The sequence below is a fragment of the Monodon monoceros genome, unplaced genomic scaffold (genome assembly GCF_005190385.1).
Source record: "Monodon monoceros isolate NGI ecotype Baffin Bay Population unplaced genomic scaffold, NGI_Narwhal_1 Super_Scaffold_3, whole genome shotgun sequence".
NCBI lineage: Eukaryota > Metazoa > Chordata > Mammalia > Artiodactyla > Monodontidae > Monodon > Monodon monoceros.
This window is the reverse complement of record NW_021703780.1, coordinates 97,369,072-97,393,418: the sequence shown is the minus strand read 5'-3', so window position 1 is coordinate 97,393,418 and position 24,347 is coordinate 97,369,072. Positions and strand designations below refer to the sequence as shown.

Below are 24,347 nucleotides of genomic sequence, written 5' to 3'. Positions count from 1 at the left end.
CTTGCTTCTTTGTTTTCTAAGCTGCCCCACCCTCTATAACAAGATGTAGTCTCTCAGCTGAGTAGGGGCCTGAGATAGGAACCAGGGTGGCCTAGGGTCTGGAGAGAGCTTTGAGAACCCAGGTTTGCCCTAAGTGATGGGCTACCCCGTGCTTTGAGCCCCCAGTAAGAGCACTGTCCTCAGACATCTGCAGAGTCTGAGCTCTGGGCAACGGGAAAGGGTTTCTAAAGCACTGGCTGCTTTCTCGGACATCTCTCCCCACCCCCCAGCCGACAGAGCCAAGACACACACACACCCCAACTTTCTCTGTCCTATTCCATTACTGTTTGCTGTTGCTTTGGAGCCTCATAAATAGGGCATTGAAAACACTTCCTGCAGCTGAAAAAAGCCCTGAGTAGCTTGTCTCATTCCCAGCGTGCAGCTCAGCAAGAGATCCGTCCTTCTCTGTCACTGTCTCTTTTGCCTGTTGTAATTCCGTCTGCCTCTCTCTGACTCCGCCTGTCTCTTTCTGTTTGTGCCTCTCTACACTCTTGTCCTTTCTGCCTGAATTACAGTCGCTTGGTCTCTGTGTCCCGGTGCATTTGTCTTTGTTGCCCTGTCTTTCAGTCCTTACACCATCCCCTTTCCCACCCCTCCCTCTACTTCTAGAAGGCACAGGCAAGGAAATAGAGGCTAGGAGACTCTCCTGGCTTCCCTCTTCATCTTGCTGAGCCTGCCACTGAGCCCGCCGGCCAGGAGGGCCGCTGGTCCCGCAGCCGCGGGTGGCCTACAGCCAAAGGAGGGCGGAGCCCATCGGGGCGGGACTGGCCCTAGGTCCACCTCATAAAACCAGGGGCGAGGGGCGCGACGAGTTCTGGAGAAGCCCTGGAGGAGCTGCTTGGTCCGACAGTCCCCAGAGGCTGAGTCAGGGCGCTGCCGTGAGATGCCGCGGAGCCCCCGGACCGCGCCGAGCTGGGCACTGCTGCTGCGGTTGCTGGCGCTGCTTCGGCCGCCGGGGCTGGGCGAGGCGTGCAGCTGCGCCCCCGCGCACCCCCAGCAGCACGTCTGCCACTCGGCGCTAGGTGAGTCCGGGGGAGCCCTCGAGGTCCACGGCAGGGGGTGGCTGTGTGGGGTCGAGGCGGGGCCCAGCGGCAGACCTGGAGTCTGGAGGGAGGGGGAGGAGCTCCAATCCCGCACCAGTTGCCTCCTGCTGGGGCCCCGTGGGTCGGGCAGGGCCAGCGCCACAGCCACCTTGCAAGCGCCGCGACCCGGAGACTTGCGAGGGAACAGACTGCATAAAGGGCCTCCGCAGCGACCCCGTCTCCCCTGCCTACTGCAGTTACGGGGGTGGGGGGGGGGGGGGGGGGGGGGGGGTGTTGTCACCGAACAACAAGTCTCCGGAACTCTCCGGTGATTATTCTGATCTACTGGATGGGGGAAGGGAAGGCCAGGGGCCAGGGGTTGCGCTTTCATTATAAACATCCTTGGGTGTCCAAGCCTATAACTGAGGTTGTCACCACGTCCTCACTTCAACACACAGCTTTTGCCCTTTCTGTCCCTCTGCCTGGAATGCCCTTCCTTGAAACCCTTAAATTCCTGGCAAACTCCTATTCATCCTTCAAGATCTTACTCAGGTGTCTCCTCCTCTCTGAAGGCTTCCTGACTCCTTGGTGCTACCATAGCACCTCTGTGCTCCTACCATGCTGTGCTGTTGGTCTTTCTAAGGGTGTTCTCCACCACACCAAGAGTTCTGCAGGGTGCGGACCCTGTCTTAATCATGTTTGTGGGTCTAGTATCTAGCGTTAGGCCAGGCACAGAGGAGGAACTCATAAACAGGTTTTGATTAATACCCAAGTGGCAAGAGATGAACTACCTCTGTGCAGGGTCAGGACATTTATTAATTCATAAACATTTACCAACATCAACTCGGTCAGTCTCTCTCTGAGGCCTTGGACTACAGCAGTGGATGACCGCACACCAACTGCCCTCAGGTGGCTCCTGCTTTCTCCTCTACCTGCCGCACCTCCACCCCACTGCACCCTGGCTGTGGAGAACCAGACTCCCCAAACCAGCTGCTAAAGTGCAGGACCCAACAGGCCCGAGGGTTTTGGAACTTCCAGCAAGTGCAGAGGAGTTTCCCTCACATGCAGCATTCTCCCCATAACCCACCAAGACCTAAACCCAGAATTCCCCTGCACAATTCTCCAGGGTGATGCCACGTCATCTAGATCCCAGATGGACCACTCCCACGTGTTGCTGAAAGTTCCCTCTTTCCTCTTCCTATGCAGCGATCCGGGCCAAAATCTCCAGTGAGAAGGTAGTTCCTGCCAGTGCAGACCCTGCTGACACTCAAAAAATGATCCGGTATGAAATCAAACAGATAAAGGTACATGGGGACAGGCCAGGGCGATCACCCCCTTGGGCTGTTAGGAGGAGTGGAGTCTGTGATCTGGGAGTGGTGGGGCCGATAGGTGAGGCGGCCTGGCTCAGTGGTGTTGGGGTACAGATGCTCAAGTGCAGGGGATGACATGTAGGCAACAGGCCCACCGGAGCCAAGGCACAGTGCGGGACAGGCCCTCAGCGCTTGTGCATAGGGCTGCTAGAGGCACCTCCCTTCTCACTGGAATCAACCAAGGTTTAGATTGTTTTAGAGAGGAAAGACCCAGTTGGGCCATCTGTGTGCAACAAATCCTGAACTAGACTTTCGCTTAATTTTTTTAGATTAAGAAAAAGTTTTTCCTGTGAAGATATAAAGTACACTCACTGACCCAGTACTGCTCTTTTGTAAATGCTTTCAGATGTTCAAAGGGTTTGAGAAAGTCAACAATATTCAGTATATCTATACACCTTTTGATTCTTCCCTCTGTGGGGTGAAACTAGAAGCTAACAGCCAGAAGCAGTATCTCCTGACTGGTAAGTGAAAGACCAGCAAGCGGCCCTGAGAGTCTCTGCCCTAAGGAAGGCAGTCAAGGAGGAGCCCGGGCTGACCCTGGGTAGTGAGCTGAGCCAGGTGGCATTTTCTTGGGCATAAAACAGAGCTGTGTTACGAAGAGGCAGCCTAGGTTGGGAGGAGCCTTGGTAACATCCGTTTCAGTGCAAAAGTCCTCACTGCCACTGGCTTGCTAGTTCACAGGTTGCTCTCCCAGCCTAGGATAACTGGTTCCATTTCCAAACAGCTTTAATTGGTATAAGATTTTTGGTATCTTGAGCCAAATTCTGCCATTCTGAAACTCTCCCTTATGGGTTCAGCTCTGCCCTCTATTCTACGATGACCCTTCAGAGGGCTGAGGACAACAGTACATGCACTCTAGCTCCAGGTCTACTGGCTGTGGTTCCCAGACCCCTTCCTGCCCTGGCCACCTTCAAAGGGATATAGCCTGTCCCTGTCCCTCCCCAGCACAGGACCCCGAACTGGACACCACACTGCAGGGGAGGTCTTAGTGACACAGAGCAAAGGAGGATTGTGCATTTTGCCAACTCCCCCTGCAATACACACATAATTGTCACTGTAGCCTACAAATGTATTAGCTTTAGACAGCCAGGACAGGTCACACTCTTGGCTCGTGGCTGACTCACATCCGAGGCCCTATTCTGGGGGTGCAGTAAAGCACAGGCCCTAACAGGAGCCTTGACTCTAACATGATTCTGTCTCCATGACCTTGGGCCCAGGCAGATCCCTCATACTGAACTGGTTGGGATAGAACAGTTAAAGAACCTCACAAGAATATAACCCATAAGTGAATGAATGCAGTACTGAATTATTTTGCAGTTCAGGGAAAGGTATTTGTGTGGTTGTAAACAGTTATGGAAGCTTCACTGTCTAAGAGAGATCTGAATCGGCCCTAAAGGATGAAAAATATTTAGAGAGAAGGCCAGGAAAAGAAAAACATAGCAGGTGGGGAGGACAGGAGGAGGAATTCCACTATCTGTCCATCCCCTTAGCAGTGAATGACCACCTACTCACTGCCTGGCCTGGGGCAGGAGAGTGGAGACTCAGTAACAAGTCACAGTCCTCAAAGAGCTCACAGTTCAAACTTCTGAGAAGTCATAGGCATTGGAGGCCACACTGGTAGGGGCCCCCAGCTCTGAGCATGTGCTGATCGGGGCGCCTCTGGAATGGGAAAGGCAGAGGCGGGGCATGCCCCTGAGCCCTCCAGGTCCCAGGACTAGCCAACGAGGCCACCTCCTTCCTGAGCACCTGCCCTCTGCCTGCCTAGCCCTCTCCTAGGTACGGTGGTGCATCAGGGGAAGCAGCAAACGTGCTGGCTGCCCTCACAGAGGTCAAGTCTAAACGAAGGTGGGGTTAGGTGACGAAGCACAAGCATACTGAAAAGTCATCAGTGGCACCTGCAGGAGAAGGCACAAGCTCTTCTGCCTAATACTGAATGCCCTCTGTGACCAGACCCTGCTGACCTCTCCAGCCTTGCCTCCTGCCACTTGTCAGTGACCGTTCCCAGCCCCTCGTTTCCCCTAGAGCTGAATGAAACTACTTGCGGTTGCAGTAGGTATACTGCTGGGCTGCGCCCCTCTGTCCCAACATCCAGAAGTTCTTCCCCACTTGTCTGGCAGGCGAACTCCTACCCATCCCTTCAAGGCCCAATGCAAGCACCATCTGCTCTTAGACCCCTTCTTGCCCCCAGCCCTTCCGCAGACAGAGACAATTGTTCTTTCCTTTGTTCTTATACTGCATGTTGTATATAATCACACAAAAGTGTCATTTTTGCCTACTTATCTGTCTTCCTTACTAGTGTTTAAGCTCCTTGGGGGCAGAGATCCTGTCATATTTATTTCTGGATTCCTGGTACCAGGGCATAGTAGTTGCTCAGTCAGTAAATGACTGAGCGACTGAAGTTCTGAGAGAGGTGTGTGCTAGCACGGTCAGGGATGGCTTTGCGGACGAGATAGTATGGAGACAGGAAAGAGTTTGATAAGTAAAGAAAGGGAAGGGGAAAGACTCACCAAGATAGGTATCACTGGGGCAGGAGACTGGCCTGTGTAGATATTGGGAAGGGTTGGAAGGGGTTGAAAAGGAAGAAAAACCTACTATCTATTGAACATCTTCTGTGGGCCCACAGCTGTGCTGGGAACTTCACAGACATTCTCTCATTTAATCCTGCCAATAACCTCATTATTCTCATCTTTCAGCTGAGAAGTTATGTGACTTTCTTAAGGTCACACACTAGTAAATGATAGAAAAGAAGGGGGTTCCACCAAGATTCTGACTTAAAGGCCACATCCCTCTGTCTACACCATGCTAACGTAAAGGCCTTCACCCCACAATTCTCCCTCATACAAACATCATCTGGTAACAGCTTCGATCTAAAGACAATAGAGGTATTTCTGGTTCCTTCACTGAGTCCCATGTCACACCACTGCCACCAAAAGATATTGAAGAGGCTGTGATTTGGGGCTCCTTCAAGAATCCGGACTCCTGGAGCTCCATGAGCAGATTCCTCATGCTAGGCTCTCCTCCATCTCCCCTTGAAGGTCAGATTCTCAATGACGGGAAAGTTTTCATCCATCTGTGCAACTACATCGAGCCCTGGGAGAACCTGTCCTTTTTGCAGAGAGAAAGTCTAAATCACCACTACCATCTGAACTGTGGCTGCCAAGTAAGCAATGTCCATTTCCAAGGCCTTTTGGGGGTGGGGGAAGGGTCTTGAGCCGTGCAGCCTCACCTTTCATGTATTCCTTCCTTCATGCATGCGTGATCTATTCACCTGCTATACTATACTTGAGATCTGCGATGGACCAGGCATCGTATGAAGCTGGGGATGGGAAAGCGAGATGGCCCATAGTCCCTGATCTCAGAGTACTTACATTTTAGCTGGGAAGGCAGCCATCATATTAGGCAGACTGGGATAACACACTACCGTTTAAAGAGAGTCTACTTTTTTTGCCAGGACCTGTAATGGTTAATTTATTTAAGATATTTAATTTAGTCTTTAAAACAAATTTTTGAAGACTTAAGATTTCCATCTTAAGGTGAAGAAATTAATGCTGTGGGAAGTGAAGTGACTTGCTTAAGGTCAGTGGTAGAGTAAGGACCTTCAGGTCTTTCTGACTCCAGAGATGCCATTAGGGAGGCAATACTATATATGCAGAGCACAGGGGGAAGGAGAACTAAGGGAGAAATTTGGAGACTAGGAAAGGCTTCATAAGGGAGGGGGCGTTTGAGTTAGGCTGTAGGAGAACATGTAGGAGTCTGAAAGGCAATAATGGAAAAAGGACACCCTACTCACTTTGATGTTGTGTGGCTATGGCTCTAGATCACCACCTGCTATACGGTGCCCTGTACCATCTCGGCTCCCAACGAGTGCCTCTGGACAGACTGGCTATTGGAACGGAAGCTCTACGGGTACCAGGCCCGGCACTATGTCTGCATGAAGCATGTTGATGGCACCTGCAGCTGGTACCAGGGACGCCTGCCCCTCAGGAAGGAGTTTGTTGATATCATCCAGCCCTAGGAGGGACCACCACATATCTTCAAGAATCTCGAAAACCAAGTCATTTTCCTTCCCTCAGAGCTCTGGCTGTCACCACCTGCCTCATCGCTGCCAGACAATGGGAAGTAACAAGTGGATGGTCTGGCCAGCATTAGGGCAGGGATGGGGCATATTACAGCTTGTGTCCAAGACCCCAGTCCAGAACCTGTCAAGGGCTAGGGAAAGTAGCATGACTTTTCTCTCCTGTCCTCAGCCCTTCATCCCTGCCTCCCAAACCCTTTTAGCTGAGCTGGTATTTGTTATTGATTCTGGCTTAGTTTCTTTTCCAAAGCTAGGACTATTCCTTTTTCTCCCCAGATAAATGTGCTTTCCTTTTGTCTTAACTGATCTGACAGGGGAGAGATGGTGACTATTATACATATGAGATGGTGTGGCGGCCTTGTGATGTACAAGACCAGAAGGTGGGTTGACAGTATCATAAACAGGCTGATTTGGAGAAATGAAAAGAACAACATCCTTTGGCTGTGTATCCTCTACTCCTCCTGTCTCAACTCATTCTGATCCTTCAATCCCAGCTTTGGGGGAGTGACCTGGGGGACACGGAATCATCCAATGTGAAGCCTACAATGGCCTAACCTCCCTCCATGTGCTGTAATCCCCTCTATACCATTCCTGGCAGAGGGCCTGGCCCAATTAGCAAGATAAGAACAGACTTGGGTTGTCTCTCTAGGTTAACTATACTTAATGCCCTGAACTGATGTCCAAAAGGCTTCTCCTCTGTCTCTTTCAGAAAGTCCTTCTCTACTAGATTACTAATGTTTTCATTCCTACTTCAAAACTTTTTTTAAGCTAAAAAAAGCCTTTCTCTTATAGAGTTGAAATTCCCACTTAGCTTTTGACACCTCAGAGAGATCTTAGGGGTCCTCTCTTGAAGGCAAATATCAGGATAGAGGACGGGAGAAAAGTAACACAAGGGCCCTTGGGGCAAAAGGATGGTAGATGAGGAATACACTTTGCACGTGTTGTGGTTCTTTTCAGTGGTCAGCCTGCTAGACGCTACAGCAGGAAAAAGCCAGCTTTGAGAGCCCCTTCAGTCTTCAGCTCAGTCCCCTCTTGGACTCCCTGAAATCGCCAAGCACAGATCCCTAGGGTTCCTCAGCCTCTACAGGGCTTCCTGACTTGTCCTAAAAGGGAAAGCCCTGATGACAGTCTCAAGAATTTATTAAACACAAGGGCTTAAGGTTCCAGGGCCTCTCCTGGGGATGCTCTGACAAAAATGAAGGAGGCAGTTCTTTTCGAGGCCCAGGGTTGTTATTCATCTTCCGTGCGTGGCTCACTGATGAGCTGGGCCACGCACAAAATGCCAGGAGCAGGCTCCTTATTCACAGAAATGGTGCAAATGGAGATTCCTTCTGGAGGTCTCTGTCCCCGAGTACCAGACTTGGAAAGCTATGGCAGAGAGAGTCTCCGCTGGTGGGTTAAGGAGGACCACCAACTGACCGTGCAGGCCTGAGGCAGAGTACGTGGGGCCAGAGAAGAAGAAGGGGGTTAAGCCCCAGGTCACCATGAGAGAAAAACATTAGTAATAGCCTCTGTACCAACCATCCATCCCATTTTTCTGCTCCTTCTGCCATCCTAGGATGGCCTCAGAGAAGGCACAGTGCAACCCTAGTCTTATCAAAATTTTGAGGAAGCCAAGGGAATGGCAGGGCCTGATGAATAACAACAGGAACAACACCTTACATCTGAAAAGCACTTCACACTCTTCACAGACTGTTACTTAAAGAATCTCACTTAAATTATGCAAGTACCATATTAAATGTCCTGGCCAGGAATAATTATGCCCACTTGCCTTTCGCACTGGGAAACTGACATGCAGTGAGGAAATGCAACCGTCCCTGACTTGTGGGGCTGGGCTTGGACCCGAAGCAGCTGGATCTTCTGATTGTTGATTCATGGATTTGTTGCTCGATAAAATGCCCTTGTTTCTGCTCTTTCCTATGCTGTCTCCAGGTTTTGGAGACAAGGGGCTGTCAGCTAAAACCCAGCCACCCTGGCTTCACAAAGCAGGTCTGCAGTTCAACCTCAACAGAGTCTCTGGGGTTGGGAGGCTGAGGCCCTCTTCAGAGCCCCATAGTCACTGCGTGGCTAAGGTCAGAGTGCGAACAGCAGAGAGGCTGAAGCCCGCACTCAGTCACCTACCATTTCTTTGTGGTTGGGGTAGTATGTCTGCTCAATGAGTGGGAACTTTTCTCCTCCCAGTGTCTTGTAGACGGCCGCCAGCTGGGCAAACTGCAAAAGAGAAGCAAAGGTTTCGGTTTACCTAAACAGCTCTGGAACAGACAGACCAAGTGTCAATCCAACAAATATTTGTCAGTCAAACAATTATTTATTGGGTATTTGCTCACTGAGGGCTTTGTGCAAAGCGCTCTGAGGATATAAAAGAGGTGTCCCATTCCTATTCTCCAGGAACGTATGCTTTAGTTGGGGAAGGGAGAGAGTGAGCTAACATTCATTCAGTGCCTACTCAATTTTAATGATATTTCATTTAATCCTCATATCAAATTGATGAACTAGGTTCTTTATCATCTTCATTTTACATATGAAGCTCAGGGAGGGTAGGAAGCTCGCCTAAAGTCACGGAGCTGCAAAGAGCTTGTAAAGCTGGGATTGAAATTTGGGTCTCTAACTCTAAACACCTTCGTCTCTAGAGATGGCAAGTGATGAAGCTGGATAGGTAACATGGGGCCCAGTCATGGAAGTTCAAATGCCAAGCAAAGGAATGGTAGCTTTTTCCTGTAGGGAGAATGGAGTCATGGAATGCAGGAAAGACAGACCCAGTCTTCTAGGACTTACTACTCATCTACGAACTGAACTCACTGGACCTTCACCTATGAGAAGCCAGAACAGCTCCATGGAGAAGAGATGAAGTACACAGACTTAAGTGTCAGAGTTTGCCTTTGGCAAACTTGTAGCACCCCTTGGTGCCCCCTGCCCCCCACACTTTATAAGTGAAGAAACTGAGGCCCAGAGAGGTCACTTGCCCAAGGTCACACAGTAGTTGAGCCAGATTCATAGCCAGGATCCTTTATTCCTAACCCGTAACTCTCCCTACTCATAGCAGCCTTTCAGGCTGTAAAGAGATCACGCTCTTCCCACAGGAAGCTTTCCAGTTCCGCCCACTCACACACAAGCTCCCCACATCCACCCCAGTGTGCTGGCAGCAGGGGTAATCCAGCTTCTTCTCTCTAGTGCTACTGGGTTCACGCTCTAAGCCACTGATATCTGGAACTGCTAGTAGGAAAAGTTGCCAGATCAAATCTACCTTCTATTTATTAGAGAAAGGAAAGCTAGAACATTTTTCAAAAGCTCGGGTTCTGTTTTTTTTTTTTTTTTTTTTTTTCGGGTTCTGTTTTTGATCAGGGATGTTAGCGCATGAGTCAGTTTGGGGAGACGATAAAAGCCAGAACTGGGTTGTTAGAAAACTGCAGTCTTCTGATTCTTCTTGTTCTGCTCGAACTTGCTAGGTGTCCTTAGGCAAATGATATCTCCTCTCCGGGCCTCCTTTTCTTCATATATAAAAAGCGAGAACTGAATTTGATCAGTGCCTCAAACTTTTTACCACAAAAGAACATCTTTTTATTACATTTCCTCCCAAACTCCATGAGCACACTGTTGTTTAAGTGATCATCTGCTGTGGTCCTTTCGTGAGCAGACATAGAATCTGTTATTCTTGAAATGCTGAAAAACAGTGGAATTTCCGGGTCACTTCCCTTAGTGACACGCAGTTGGTGACTCTAGATCTCTACGGCCTCCTCCGGGGCTGCAAGTATGATTGATGGACTCTCAAGGCCCAAAGATTTTATTATTGGAAGAGACTTGAGAGAGTCTCTAGGCCAGACATCTCATTTTACAAATGAGGAGACTGGGGCTATAGAAGCCAAGGAAAGTGCAGGCTCCCACATCATGCCTGGACTTGGGGCTGCACTGGGACAGCGCCCAGGTCTCCTCCTGCCCAGTGCATTCTCCACTGTACCCTGCTGTCCTCGCCATTCTCTGGTTCTTCAACCTTCTCTGACTGTCAAGACCACCCCTCAGACCTTTCCTGCCTTCTCTGATTCTCTCCACCACCTCATCTGACCTTTAAGTCCTGCCTGCCCACCTCGGCCTGGCTGGACTCCTGCTCTGTGTCTGGACACCTGCCTGAGCTCCCAAGGCTCTCCAGCCTCCCCGGAGAGCTGATACCAGCCCTGCCTCACAACCTCTGTCCTGCTGCAGCCCACGCCCTGGCATGGCACCAAGGCATGTGGGGCCCTATCTTCCCAGCATGTGGGATTGTTAAACAGACACCACACCGATGCCAAGAAGGCCCACGGCAGGTTCTCAGAGTCCCGGCACAGCCAAGACTAAAATGGCAGCCAGTTCCCAGGCACTAGCTGGGCCTCTGGGAGCTCATACTACCCTCCTCCACCCCCTGCAGTCCCTTCTGCTCAAAGTACTGGGCTTGGCATCTAACCCCTGCCTCCTTGGAAACTTAGATTCAGTCACAAGCACACAGTCACCAATTAAACAAAAGGAATATCTGATAAGGGTTATTTCCACCATGCCTAGACAAAAGAATGGATTTGGGAGCTGGGGGTGGTATTGGCAGTGAATAGGAAGATAACATTCAATATAACCACTTATCCAGTGTATCAGGAAAGACTTCTTGGATGAAATGGGATTTCAAGACCAGTCTGAATTTAATATGTTATCCTTATCCCTCCTGGAAATAAAATGCTTTAATTCAACTCATGTGCATCTGTCTCTAAAAAACACCCAGAGTGACAGGGTTTTCAGGTAAATCTGCAGCAGTATGTGATGGTGGCACCCTTGCACTCTCTGGGATGCTACTTTCATTGGTAGGTCTACTTCTGCTTTAAAAATCCCAGTGTGCCTGCCCTGACCAATTTATGAGATAGTGGATATGCTCAGAGACACTGTGATAGAGACAACGTAGAGCCTTTCCCAATCCAGCTGAGGCCTCTCCTCACACCAAGAGCAGCCACAATAAAGAAATTTAGAAAATACGCACCAAAGTCATCATCTCAGAGGGACCCTCCCCTCACAGTCACCAGATTTGTTCAGACAGAGAACGATATATAAAATGCCATCAGTGTGGCAGCTCCTTAGTGAAAACGAAGGGAGAACTTGGTGTTTTGCCAGGGAGCCCCGCTGTTCTCACGCGATGCCAACGGCAATGTGCTGGATTGTGAACGGGTGAGAATGTGAACCCTCACCAGATCCCAGATCCCAGGAGGGGCAAAGCCCCAGGCACAGGCTTTCTGATCTGCCCCTCCCTGGCCTCCAGCACAGTTTTGGAACATAAAGCAGGGAATTAGTTTCTTTCAGACCCCCAATACTAGGGGACCGTAACACCAGGCTGGCAAGCTGGTGGAAGGTACTATGATTATTCCTAGTTTACAGACAAACCAGAGCACAGAGAGGTTTAGTCAGAAGGCTGATTAGTGAGGGTGCCCAGAAAAAAGCTGATAATAGCAGAATCGCCCTGTGTGGCTATGAGGGAGCCAAATTCTAACAGGTATTGAAGGGGTGAGGGTGGAAAGGGCTAGGACATGAGTGCAGTAGGAAAGGTCATGTGACTAAGGGGAAACCTGGTGAAGGCCTCATATGTGCTCTCTGTGATTAGCAACTCATTCAAATCACACAATTCCTGTAGCCTGTTTCTGCACAACTTTAGGACTCCAGAACCTCAGGCCAGACAGAGGGAAAGGCTGAACAAGTGGCAACTACAGCAGCTCCCAGATCTTTCTACTCCTTGCTCATTGGTCTTTTCTCTCACACTGTCAGGTCTCCCTGGCTTCCAGTGGAACAGGAAAACTGATTTCAGGTGTAAAAGTAGAGGTAATGGATCCATTTAGTTAAAAAACACCCCCTTCAGCTCCCTGAGTCTGGGAGCTTGGGGTCTGGGAACTTCACAATCAGCCACCAGTGCCATGACCCTTGGCAAGCCAGTATGTGAGGCCTGAAATGATTTTTGAAAAACAAGAAGAGGAGGATGTGATTACGGGCAGCTGTTTCCTTCCAAGACGACCAGCCTGGAGCAGCAAAGTTATAGGAACTGGATCCCCCAGCTGTCAGAGGGGAGGCCAGAGAAGCCCAGGACCATCACAGGCCACTTTCCCTCCTGGTGCCACTCTTCTCTCTGCTCAAACGTTTCTACTGCCTCCAAGACTTCCAGACTAGCCAAGGAGGAGAACACCAGACCAGCTTCTTCCTCAAGTGATAACCCAATTTATGCGAGAGAGACTGTCATCTAGAGAAATCCTTGCCCTGAAACTTTGGTAAGTTACTTAATCCTTTCTGGGTCTCATTTCTCTGTAATAAGTGACAATAACTTCCTTGTAAGGTTATTGTGAGGATGAAATGAAGTTAATGTAGGAAAATCTCAGATCATGGCATCACATAGTAAGTGGTTTTATACTCTTTACCTTCCTTCTTTAATTTTCACATCTCTACGTGAAGGGGTGAGAGCTGATGATCTCTAAGGGCACTTTCAGCACACATAAGTGTCTGATTGATATATGTGTGGATGAATCTCATTTTAAGGTTGTTGAAACTCTTGGTAGGACTCTGACACGGACATCCCTCTGAGATGGACCATCCCCTTGGTCCCCACTGGCCTCAGGCCTTTCCAATGGTTAGACCTTTCACAGACAAGAAACTGGCACTTTTACTGTTGTATCCTATGGCTAAGGGCAGAGCCTACAGACCTGTAAGGGCGTCTTCACAGAATCTTTGGTGTGACTTTGCTGTGAGGCCAAAGGTCCACTCTGCAGCAAAGGCGGCCCAGCCCGTGATGACACAGTCCTACTGTGAGAGCCTGCCCTACCCTGTGTCCCAGCTGAAGCTCCTCCCACATCTTCTCAGCTGGCACCTACTGCACCTGGATCACCAGTGGTCCTCCTAGGGACCAGGGTACTACCCTTTTACCTGGCGGAAGGGTAACTCACTCACCACCCACGGCTTGTCACAGAAGTTGTAAATGGATTCCAGGGAGTTGATGCTGGGGAGGCCTGCATACTGCATGCCAATGATCAGGTGGCGGAAGTCCTCATTCTCTGCCATGCCAAACGCATGCTGCCGGATGAGCACAAAGTCTGGTCGGAAGGACCTGGGAAGAACGTAGAAGTCTGCCATCAACCAGAACCTCAGGTCATACATCCTCTTGTCTCCCATCTCCAAAGACCAAGACAGGGAAGGAGTCTTAGGGGTTACCCGAGCCAAGCCCTTCATTTTATCATTACTATTCTTTTATGGACTAGGAAATGAGGTATTATGTTTGGCACTTCTCAAAGGAGATTTGTACAGATTTCTGAAATTCTCTTATTCCTCTGGGTTAAGCACTGTCTTTTTCTAAGGTGCAAAAGCCCTCAGGAGGGAAGAAACACTTTAGACCCTCACACCTTAGGTCAACAAGAATTTTCCCTGTCCCTATGGGGCACGACAAGAGCTGAAGCTCCTGTGGCTCCAGAGTTGGTACCCCAAGGGGGTCCCAGCAGACTCTGAAGACAACACACTTGGCTGGCTTCACTGCCCTGCCGTGTAGATCCCTGATCTCAGCGTCCTGGTCTGACTCTTTAAAGCTGCTCCTTAAAATAGGCAGTGCCCTCATCAGGTCCCCGGGTGAGCAAGGGTCCAGGCTGGCTGAGAACAGATACCAGACGTCCCCATGTTATTCTTCCAAAGCGGATGCTAGGGAGGGGTGCAAATATTTTTTGCAGAACTGAGGTTGAGCAACTGGCTACAGGAAGCACTGAGAGTACAGAGTGTTCCCATGCATGGAAAGGCTCCTTGCATTTCACCTCTAGCCAGCAGAGCTCCCAGCCCCAGCTGCTCCACAGGACCAGGGCCCCCATCTTCATGCCCTGATTCCAGAGGAACCCCACCTTCCTGGAGAGTCAGTTCTGTGGCAGCATCTGCCCTCAAGGCTCTAGGCCTTGGCCATTTCACACATGTGTAACGACCTACCCGGTTCTCTTCCCAGGCACCCAACCAATCCCCACCTACAGCTCCAGCCCCACCTGGGCTCAGAGCTCAGTCTTTTAAAGTGGGGGTGGAAGGACCCCTCCTCAGTCACTCAGGGGAGCTAGCATCAAGTCAGGTGGCATGTGCTCTGACCTCCTTGTGCCCTAGTTCTGGGAAACTGGCCCCGGCTGTATGCCTGAGACCAAACCTTATATCCCAGTCACACGCACTGAGCTCTAGGCTTGCGGTCAGCTCCTGAGTCCCCACACTGCAACTGGAAGGGCCTGCCTTATTTTTGCCAGATCCCTCCCAGCACCCTGATATGGGCCTTCCTGTCACCGCCCGCTTGTGTCATGCATCCCTGTGATTCATTCCATTTGCAGTTGGAGGAGCCCACCATTCTCTCTAGAAGGAGCTTCCTGAGCTCACCCCCATGTGGACAGACGTCTCTTTTTCTGTCCTCCTCAGTCTCCAGGATGGATGAGCTCACATTTCCTGACTTGAGGCTCCAGACACCTGAGTTCTGCCTTCCCTGTCACGGACCCAGGTCCTGTTGGACACTGGCAGCCTCAGTGTCAGGGTAGCATAGATTGAGGTAGGGAAAAGGGTGAAGTGAACACTCTTCCTGGAGCAATACCCTGATGTCTGAAAACCTGAAGCCACGCTGAGCCCCAGGGAAGAAGAACACTGTGGGAACCTTTCTCCCTCATCTGGAATCCCCATCACTTCCCGCACAGAACTGTTGTGTTACAATTGATGATGTCTGTAAGTCACCCAGCACCCCTCCTGGCACGTAAGTGCTTTGTAATTGCAAATTTTCTTCCACCCACAATGTCCCTTCCCACCCCAGGCTTTCCTATCAGACTTATGAGTTCCCAGGAATTTGGAACATAGAAAGAACACAGGGCTGGGAGTTAAGAGAATTCACATAGAACATAGGGCTCTGCTACCAACTTACTGAGGGAATCTAAGCAAATCAATGTAAAAAAGGAGGCTGAACCACAGCAGAGGTTTCCAAACTTTTTTTAAAAAGCAATGGAACCCTGTTTTCCAGGGGAAATATATTCAGAGATAAAAGCCCAGAGCTGCACTGGCTGAGGTAGGGCAGGAGTCTTGGCACACCTCGCACAGGAATCCAGTGACCGCTCAGAGAGCTCTGAGCCCATGGAGCGTTCTCTACCAGTGGACTATGGCCTCCCTAAAGGCGGGAGCTGGCTTCCTCTGCCTTCCTCTGCCACCGCTGCACAGCACACATCATCAACTTCTGTACGCTATACATAGCAATGCTGTCCCACTGCAAGCCAGAGACGGTGACTGTGGTGACAGTGACAGCGACCCAGAGGACAGAAAGGACCTTACCGGACAACCTTTGTGCCATTCCGGAGCACCTGCATATCCACAGCATAGGTCCCATCTGCATGGGCCACCAGGTTGAGCTCTGAAAATTCTGCCTGGAAAATAACAGGAGGAGATTAAGAGCGTAGATTTCACGGTATGTGTTTTTTACTATGATAAAAAATGAATAAATAAAAATAACAGTAGGGGAGTAAGCCCACAGTCCTGATTCTGCAGGGCCCTCCGCATAGCAGCAACAGCATCCCTTCCACCAAACATTTATTTACCGTTTGCAAAGCATTTTCCCAAACTGATCTCATCTAACTCTCACAGCTACTCTATGAGGCAGGAGGGGCAGAGATAATTATCCTTATTTACCAAAGGAGCAGCTAAGTGACTTTTCTGGACAAACAAAACTTATTGTTGGCAGAGACAGGAGCAAAACTCAGGCCTTCTGACTCCCCACCCAGCATCCTTTGTGCTGCCTCTCTACAGAGCGGGAATGCAAACTGGGGCAAACATGCCCTTTATCAATTTCAACATAAATACACTAAGTTTTAGTTTAGGCAATTGGGTTTTTAGTTCTGCTCCGGCCCAACTAGCTGCATAAGATGTTCAGGCGAGTTACTTGTTCTCTCCGGGTGGACAGTTTCTCCCATCTATAAAATGGGAATAATTTTTTTTATCAACCTTGCCTATCTAATAAGTTATTTTAAGAACTGAATGCAACAATGGATAGGAAAAGTACTCTGTATCAATCACAGCACACCATGTAAGGAATGATGAGTAACTTCTATCATTACATATAAAATACATGCATTGTTTAAACTGGACATCCCCCTATGCACTCGAATGGACCTAATCTCTATTTATCATGAAGCAAACAGTACAGGAAGATAAAAAATGACCTTTCAGGACTTCTCTGCATTAAGACCAGGAGGTGTGCTTTTCTAAGTTCTCTTTGAAGTGTAGCCTCAGGCGTGCAGAGGAGGCGCCACTGGAGGCCACACAACTGAAAGGCAGATGTGTGCCTACCCAGCAAGACCATGCCACCAGCAATATGTAGGTGTGGCCATGTCCTAGGTAGACATTCCTCTAAAGTGTTCCTCAGCCTGAGAACCCTGCACCCAGAGGGCCCCAAGAGCCACGCTGCTTGCCTCTCTATGGACACCAGAGCCATGAAGAGAAGTCAGCAAAGTTGAAAGATGCAGCCTTCAGAACCATGTCTCATAGAGAGAAAAGTCCTGGGAAGGGTTGGGGGAGGAGATGGAGAGTCTAGAAGCTAGTGACGGACACTGATCTCCACTTGGCAGAACTAAATGGTTCATTCTGGAATGTCAAGAGGGGCCAACAATGATGCAGATGCAACCCTGGGCTCCAGGCTGGTTACCTGTTCCACTTTGATATCATAATCTCCAAGGACTTTTTTGCCCCGAAAGCACTTGGCCCTGGAAAAAAGGGAAAAAAACCCACACAAATTAGTTCTGTACAGGTGTTTGTGGTCAGAAATTCACTCTCACAAAGACGAGGACCATGGCAGACAGAATCCCAGAATGAGAGTCAAGAGACCTGGGTCAGTCTGCTATTGGATCACCATGAGACAGCCTCAGTCAAACCACGGCCTCCCCTCTATAAAATAAACCAAGAGGCCTTTCACTCTCAGGCATTGTCATTTTATGATAACATCCTTGGTCTTTCCAAAAGGAGGCTAGAAGTAACAATTTCCCTAATGTTGCTCCTGGTAAAGACTAGGTCAATTTTATACATCCCTATAGTTTCCTTATATTCCCCCATCCTGCCTTTCACTCTGATTTTCTAGTTGGTTTCCACCCTTGGAATTTTAGTTTCTAAGGAAACTGTTATTATTTTACCTCTTCATACCCATACTTCCAAAAAGAATTTGAGACAATAATTTAAAAAGGAAATATATCCAACAAAACAAGGATTAAAGGACAATCAATGAATGAAGGAGAGTTAATTATACCAGAAAAAAAGCAGAGGGCAGGGGGAGAGGCTGAGGAAAGCTACTATAATTGAACACAAAACCTATCCTGTGTTTCTGGGCAGTCAAGAGAATGAGTCAAGCCTAGATACACTGTACTTATTATCTTCCCGTTTTGTCACGGAGCTGGAGGAACCTCACATTACAGCTGCTGGTAAGAGGACTGTTTATGCTTATATTTATAGCCATTGCTACTTTGCTCTTCACCTCCCCTTCCTCTCATAAGAGTTTCTTATCTGCCTTTATAGGCTGGTTCTCCACCTGTAAAAAGGGCCCTTCCACATGCTACCTAGGTTGGGCTTGCTTTCCCAGCGCTTCAAATTTCAAATTAGTATGTTTCACTGGAGGTTTTCTAAAAGTCCCTCTCCAAAACAAAGGGATAAACTAACATTTATTGGGCATCATGGTTCTAGGAATTATGTGCTAATTTCTTTCAAGAACATTTCATTTAGTCCTCATAACAACTTATGAGATAGGGAGAAAGGCATTCATTTTCGAGATGAGGAAACCAAGACTCAGGGGATAAAAATGGCACATTCAAGGTCATATGGCAAGTTAGTGACAGAACCAATATTCACACCCAAGTCTGAGTCCAGAGTCGTTGGTGCTGCACAGCACTGTCTCCCTCTGCTTATTCATTCTTGCCATCCTCATTCCCACCATTACAAAAACTGACTTGTCATGTATGCTGCATTGCATGTGTCTTTTCCCATTTTCTCTCTTCTGTGCAAAAGGGACTTGATGTTGTGAGCACTAGTTCCACTACAAATACTTCCTACACCGGTTCCTGTGAACTACCCAGGACGAGGCCAGGCTATTTCCTTTCCGATCTGGTTCTGGAACAGTCTGTTCTAGGAAGTTGTCATTTGTCCTATCCAAGTCCCTGGCTACCCTCAAATTGCTCCTCAGAGGCATTCAGCCATCCTGGAGCTGGATCACTGAAGTCCATCCCCCTACCTCTGCCCCAATTCCTTACTAAGCTTCATCAGCTTGCTTCCAGAACCCTGTTCAACGTTCACAGCTCAGCAAGCCCCTTGGGCAAGGGGCCTGTAGCACATCCCATTCCTTTTACGGTTCCATCTTATTTATGGGTTTAAATAACAGTCTATGCATGGCACTATCACTGCTCTGCAGATCCTGAGGACTCCGTAGGTCTTCGTCCACGACTATAAACAGAAGGAACTGGAGTAAATGATCTAAGAGGTTCCTTCCCTGTGTTGGTGAGGTGTGCCTACCCTGTTACCAGCAATGCTTTTCTGATGCTTCCTCCCATCTTCCTGTCTCAAAATAGCTCTCCTGTGAGGTAAGTCTCAGAGGCGTTAACAATAACCTCTCATTCTGTATGATGCCTTGCATTTTCAAAGCACATTCTTGCCTTATTTGTTCCTTACCACTCTGTGAAGCAGCCAGGACAGACAGTGCTGTCCATTTAACCAATGGGGAAAGAAACCCAGAGCAGCTAAATAATATGTTCAAATCACAGAGAAGTTCATAGGAGTTAAGCTTAGAACTAAGAGTTTATGTCTAGGTACTTAGGTGCTGCCAAGGTTTTTAATTCACTCATTTATTTTGTGGGTTGTGAACACTGATATTGAAGTATAAATATACATTCTGTCTGCATTTATCTGCCACTTTCTGCACCTGCCCATTGACCAAGTTGGCTAATGATACTGTTTTCAGGCCTTGTGCCCACCCCCAACTCTCCAATTATCTTAATGCCTTTTCCTTAAGGGAATCTGTCCTCTTGGAAATCTTAGTTTGTGTTATCTGGCTCTGGGTGATGGACCTCTCTTGGCTGAGCTACAGTCTTATAGAAAAGGAGCCAAGATGGCAGGCGATGGAGCACAGAGTCTTCTTCTGGAGAATGAGCACATTCTCCCAGGTATTTTCATGAAAAATTTTGTAACTTACAAGCAAGTGACAGAATGACTTCCTGATCCTAAGAGAGCACTGTTAGGAAGCAGTGTGCTAGAATTCAGAGGGGTTCTGGATCACAGGGCTCTGGAATCACAGTCTGCATGGGAATCCTAGCTGTACACTTTTTTGGTTGTGTGACCGCAAGCAAGTGGCTTAAAAAAAAAAGTATGTCACATGGTTAAACCAATAAATCTATCTATCTTCAAAAGAATAAGATGGATAAGATGAAAAATACATTTTTCCTTTCCCATTTCTCTTTCATCACACATACTTCCCATTATCAGTTGCAAGCATATCCTTCCAGTGTGTGAAATTGTGTGCATATATCTGCATACATATATGTTTCAAACATATGGCATCATGCTATATAAACTCTTCTTTTTTGAACCTTAATTTTTTATTGCACTTAAAAATATACCAGTCCTTTGGGTAGTGTAGACATTTTAAAATATTAATTCTTCCCAATCCATGAACACGGGATATCTTTCCATTTACTACTTTATAATAACTTTGTATAGAATATAACCTATGAAAATATTGAATTACTATGTTGTATGCATGAAACTAATATTGTAAGTCAGCTCTACTTCAATTAAAAAAATACATCTTAGTGATGTGCTTTCAACACATACTGATAGACCCCTTCCTTTTTTTTTTTTTGTGGTATGTGGGCCTCTCACTATTGTGGCCTCTCCCGTTGCGGAGCACAGGCTCCAGACGCGCAGGCCCAGTGGCCATGGCTCACGGGCCCAGCTGCTCCGCGGCACGTGGGATCTTCCGGGACCGGGGCACGAACCCGTGTACCCTGCATCGGCAGGCAGACTCTCAACCACTGCACCACCAGGGAAGCCCTAGACCTCTTTCTTTGTAATAGCTAGCTGCATGAAATTCCATTTGAAGGTCATACAGTAATTTAACCAATATTTACTGGTGATATGGAGGTTCCTTAAAAAACTAAAAATAGAACTACCATACGACCCAGCAATCCCACTACTGGGCATATACCCTGAGAAAACCATAATTCAAAAAAAGTCATGTATCACAATGTTCACGGCAGCTCTATTTACAATAGCCAGGACATGGAAGCAACCTAAGTGTCCATCAACAGATGAATGGATAAAGAAGATGTGGCACATATATACAATGGAATATTACTCAGCCATAAAAAGAAACGAAATTGAGTTATTTGTAGTGAGGTGGATGGACACAGAGTCTGTCATACAAAGTGAAGTAAGTCAGAAAGAGAAAAACAAATACCATATGCTAACACATATATATGGAATCTAAAAAACAAACAAAAAAAGGTCATGAAGAACCTAGGGGCAAGACAGGAATAAAGACACAGACCTACTAGAGAATGGACTTGAGGATACGGGGAGGGGGAAGGGTAAGATGGGACAAAGTGAGAGAGTGGCAATGGACATATATACACTACCAAACGTAAAATAGATAGCTCGTGGGAAGCAGCTGCATAGCACAGGGAGATCAGCTCGGTGCTTTGTGACCATCTAGAGGGGTGGGATAGGGAGGGTGAGAGGGAGGGAGACGCAAGAGGGAAGAGATATGGGGATATACGTATATGTGTAACTGATTCACTTTGTTATAAAACATAAACTAACACACCATTGTAAAGCAGTTATACTCCAATAAAGATGTTAAAAAAAAAACAAACAAAAAAACCTCCCAAGTATAGGGACTTCCCCTGTGGTCCAGTGGTAAAGAATCCACCTTCCAATGCAGGGGACACGGGTTCGACCTCTGGCTGGGGAACTAAGATTCCACATGCCATGGGGCAACCGAGCCTGGGCACCTCAACTAGAGAGCCTGCGTGCCGCAAACTACAGAGCCCATGCCCCCCTGGAGCCTGCACGCCATAACTAGAGAGAAGCCCGAGCACCACAATGAAGAGCCCGCAGGCTACAACAAAAGATCCTGCACGCCTCAACAAAGATTGCGCGTAGCGCAGCTAAGATCCAATGCAGCCGTAAATAAATAAATAATAAATAAATAAATCTTAAAAAAAAAAATTACTGGTGAGCGTTTAGATTTCCAGTGTTTGGATTGTTTTTGCTATTAGAAACAGAGCTACAATGGCTTACATTTAAGAATATATTCATAAGATAAATTATTTTTTCCAGCTTTATTATGTTATAATTGACAAACAAAATTATATTTTAAGTGTACACCATGATGATTTCATACATGTATACTTTGTGAAATGGGATAAGCACAGATTAATTACCACACCTATCACCTCACATTACTACCTTTTGTGTGTGTGTGTGTGTTGTGCGCGTGTGTGTGGCGAGAACACTTTAGATCTACTCTCTTATAAGCAAATTTCAAGTATACAAAACAGTATCATCAACTACAGTCACCACATTGTACATTAGAAGGATAATTTATTGCAGAATTGCTGGTGTAAGGAATAGACAGAGTTTTTACTGATATCGGCACACTGCCCCCTACCCAAGAAAAAGATTATATCACTCTCCCCAGTGTTTGAAAGTTTGGGAAAGTTACTTCACCTCCCTTAGTTACCCCCCCACAGTCCCTTGCTTAAGCTGGGCACAGAGAAGGTGCTCAGTAAGGACTTTCCAACAGCCAGTCTTGTCAAATCAATCCAAATTCACCCCCTGGTGCTCAGTCTAAACAGAAGCCAAGATGTACATCCTTGAAGCACGGACTAAAAATATCTATGGTGCGTGTGTTGTCAATTTCCCCCTATTGTAACATTTTCTTAACAAGCCTACCAGCTGAGGATCTTTGTGAGTTTAATGGCTTGCCCAGGCAATGAACCACCTCCCCTTACTGCTAAAATGAGTAGAGGCTTCTAGGTTTAACTCTTCTTACTCAAGGCACAGAATACCCGCAGGAATTCCCATCCTCTTGCAAACTAGGGCTCATGAGGCTGAGGAGACATCATCAGAGACTTCTCTGCTAAGGCTGCCTCAAAACTTGGCCCAATCTTGCTACGCCCAGCTTAAATACTCCCTCTTTATGCATGGGGAAATGGAGAAAGGTCTAGAATTAGGAGCCAGGGGAGCTGAGTTCAGGCCTAGTTCTACCACTTCTCAGCTGTGTGACTTTGGGCAAGTAACAGCCTCTCTGAGCCTCAGTTTCATCATGTATAAAATAGGGCTAATAATGATTTTAATAATAATAGTAAACATTCACTACGTACTAACCGCTATCTTAAGTATTCTATGTATCTTACCTCATTTAATAATACCTGACTCACAGGTTGCTGTGAAGACTTAAAGAAGCCAGGTAAGAATAAATGATATGAAAGTATTTTGGAAACTCTGAAATATTATGCAAATATAAAGTACTATTAGCAAAATGCAACAAACATTCATGTACCAGGTATTATTGCTGTTTTACTCTGACCAGAGCCAACATGCCTTCTTCCTCTTCTGAACTTGCATTGCATTTATTGTCTACTCCCCACATCTGGCTTATAGCATCATCATCTGATACCACCTTTCAAACTCAGTTGTCTAATAATCTGTGCTACTCCTCCCCCACACCAGCCTCAGATCACTGGATTATGCAACAATACTTCGGAGCAAAGACTACCCAAGTGAGCCCTGGACTCTCCATCATTTTGCATTTTAAATATTGATTATGTCCTGTTGTCATATTACATGCTCTGAGCTAAGGCTTGTACAAATATAATCAACATATCTATAAATTTCCAACGACTTCCCTAAACTGTGTACTTATTCACAATCAGGGCTTGCTTATTGACTGGAGATGTTAGGAGTGATGGTGCTGGCTGGACAGATGCAGAAAACCAGAAGAGGCCACCCTCAGGACTGAGTGGACTGTGTGTCTCTGCAGCCCCAGCCGTCTTCTCCTTTCTTCTTGCACGCGCACGTCCCAGGGTGTCATGTTCTTTCTTCTCTCTTCTTCCCCACGTGAAAATCTGTTCTCAATCTCCATCCACACCGGAACTAAAGGACCTAAAAACAGCCTAGAGTGTAAATCCTCCCTGGGTGCCTGAGGCTCGCACAGGGATCAAATCCTCAAGCTAGAAGATGAAAGCACTAACAATGCACCTAGTAAATGCCTAGCACTGGTTAGACATAAATGTCCAGGCAAGGTGCTTAGTTTCTGGGTCTTATTGTCTATAACTCAGGCCCTATTCTTTTGGTCAAGCATCTCAAGGCATCAAGAAATTAGAAAATAAACTAGAAATAGTAGAGGAATCTATTCCCCACCCTACACTCAAAGGGTAAATCAGGCCTGCCGGTCTTGGAGAGAGTTTGTGGGCGCCTGCCGCCACCCCCTGGCAGGATGTGTACTGCAGACACGCCGTAGTCCTAGCTCACTCACCCACTGAGCTGACTCCACTGGCTCAGTGATAGCCCTCCAGGTGCTTATTTGCTGCTCTGACAAACCATGCCTGAAAATTCACTATTTCTCCTAAAAAGTGTGTGTCCACATACTCCAAGCTAGATAGTTGGCTTTTTGCCATCTGTAGAAAGAAAGGATGTGATTTATCAATAAATTCAGCAACAATTTACTGAACACCCAGTGGTAGGTGCTGGAAATGTAAAAATGCATTAGTAGGTGCCAAGTAGAGAAAGCACAGTCTAGAAAGGGAGACCAATATGCATGTCGGTAATTGCTAAGGA

General features: G+C 47.6%; 2 protein-coding genes across 2 annotated transcripts in view; one reads left to right on the top strand and one right to left on the bottom strand.

Moving 5' to 3' along the window:
• Nucleotides 1-24,347, bottom strand: part of SYN2 (synapsin II) — a 147,508-nt gene that overhangs the window by 28,341 nt on the left and 94,820 nt on the right. The window contains exons 2-5 of the mRNA XM_029243913.1: nucleotides 17,179-17,236; nucleotides 15,813-15,904; nucleotides 13,443-13,599; nucleotides 8,628-8,717 (exon numbers count right to left, since the gene is read on the bottom strand). Of these exons, the coding sequence (XP_029099746.1) occupies nucleotides 8,628-8,717; nucleotides 13,443-13,599; nucleotides 15,813-15,904; nucleotides 17,179-17,236 (397 nt within the window). The remainder of the gene's footprint in view (nucleotides 1-8,627; nucleotides 8,718-13,442; nucleotides 13,600-15,812; nucleotides 15,905-17,178; nucleotides 17,237-24,347) is intronic.
• TIMP4 (TIMP metallopeptidase inhibitor 4) lies at nucleotides 864-6,941 on the top strand. The gene is made up of 5 exons (XM_029243914.1): nucleotides 864-1,061; nucleotides 2,268-2,365; nucleotides 2,778-2,892; nucleotides 5,467-5,591; nucleotides 6,249-6,941. The coding sequence occupies exons 1-5, from the start codon at nucleotides 923-925 to the stop codon at nucleotides 6,444-6,446; spliced, it is 675 nt and encodes a 224-aa protein (XP_029099747.1). The 5' UTR covers nucleotides 864-922; the 3' UTR covers nucleotides 6,447-6,941.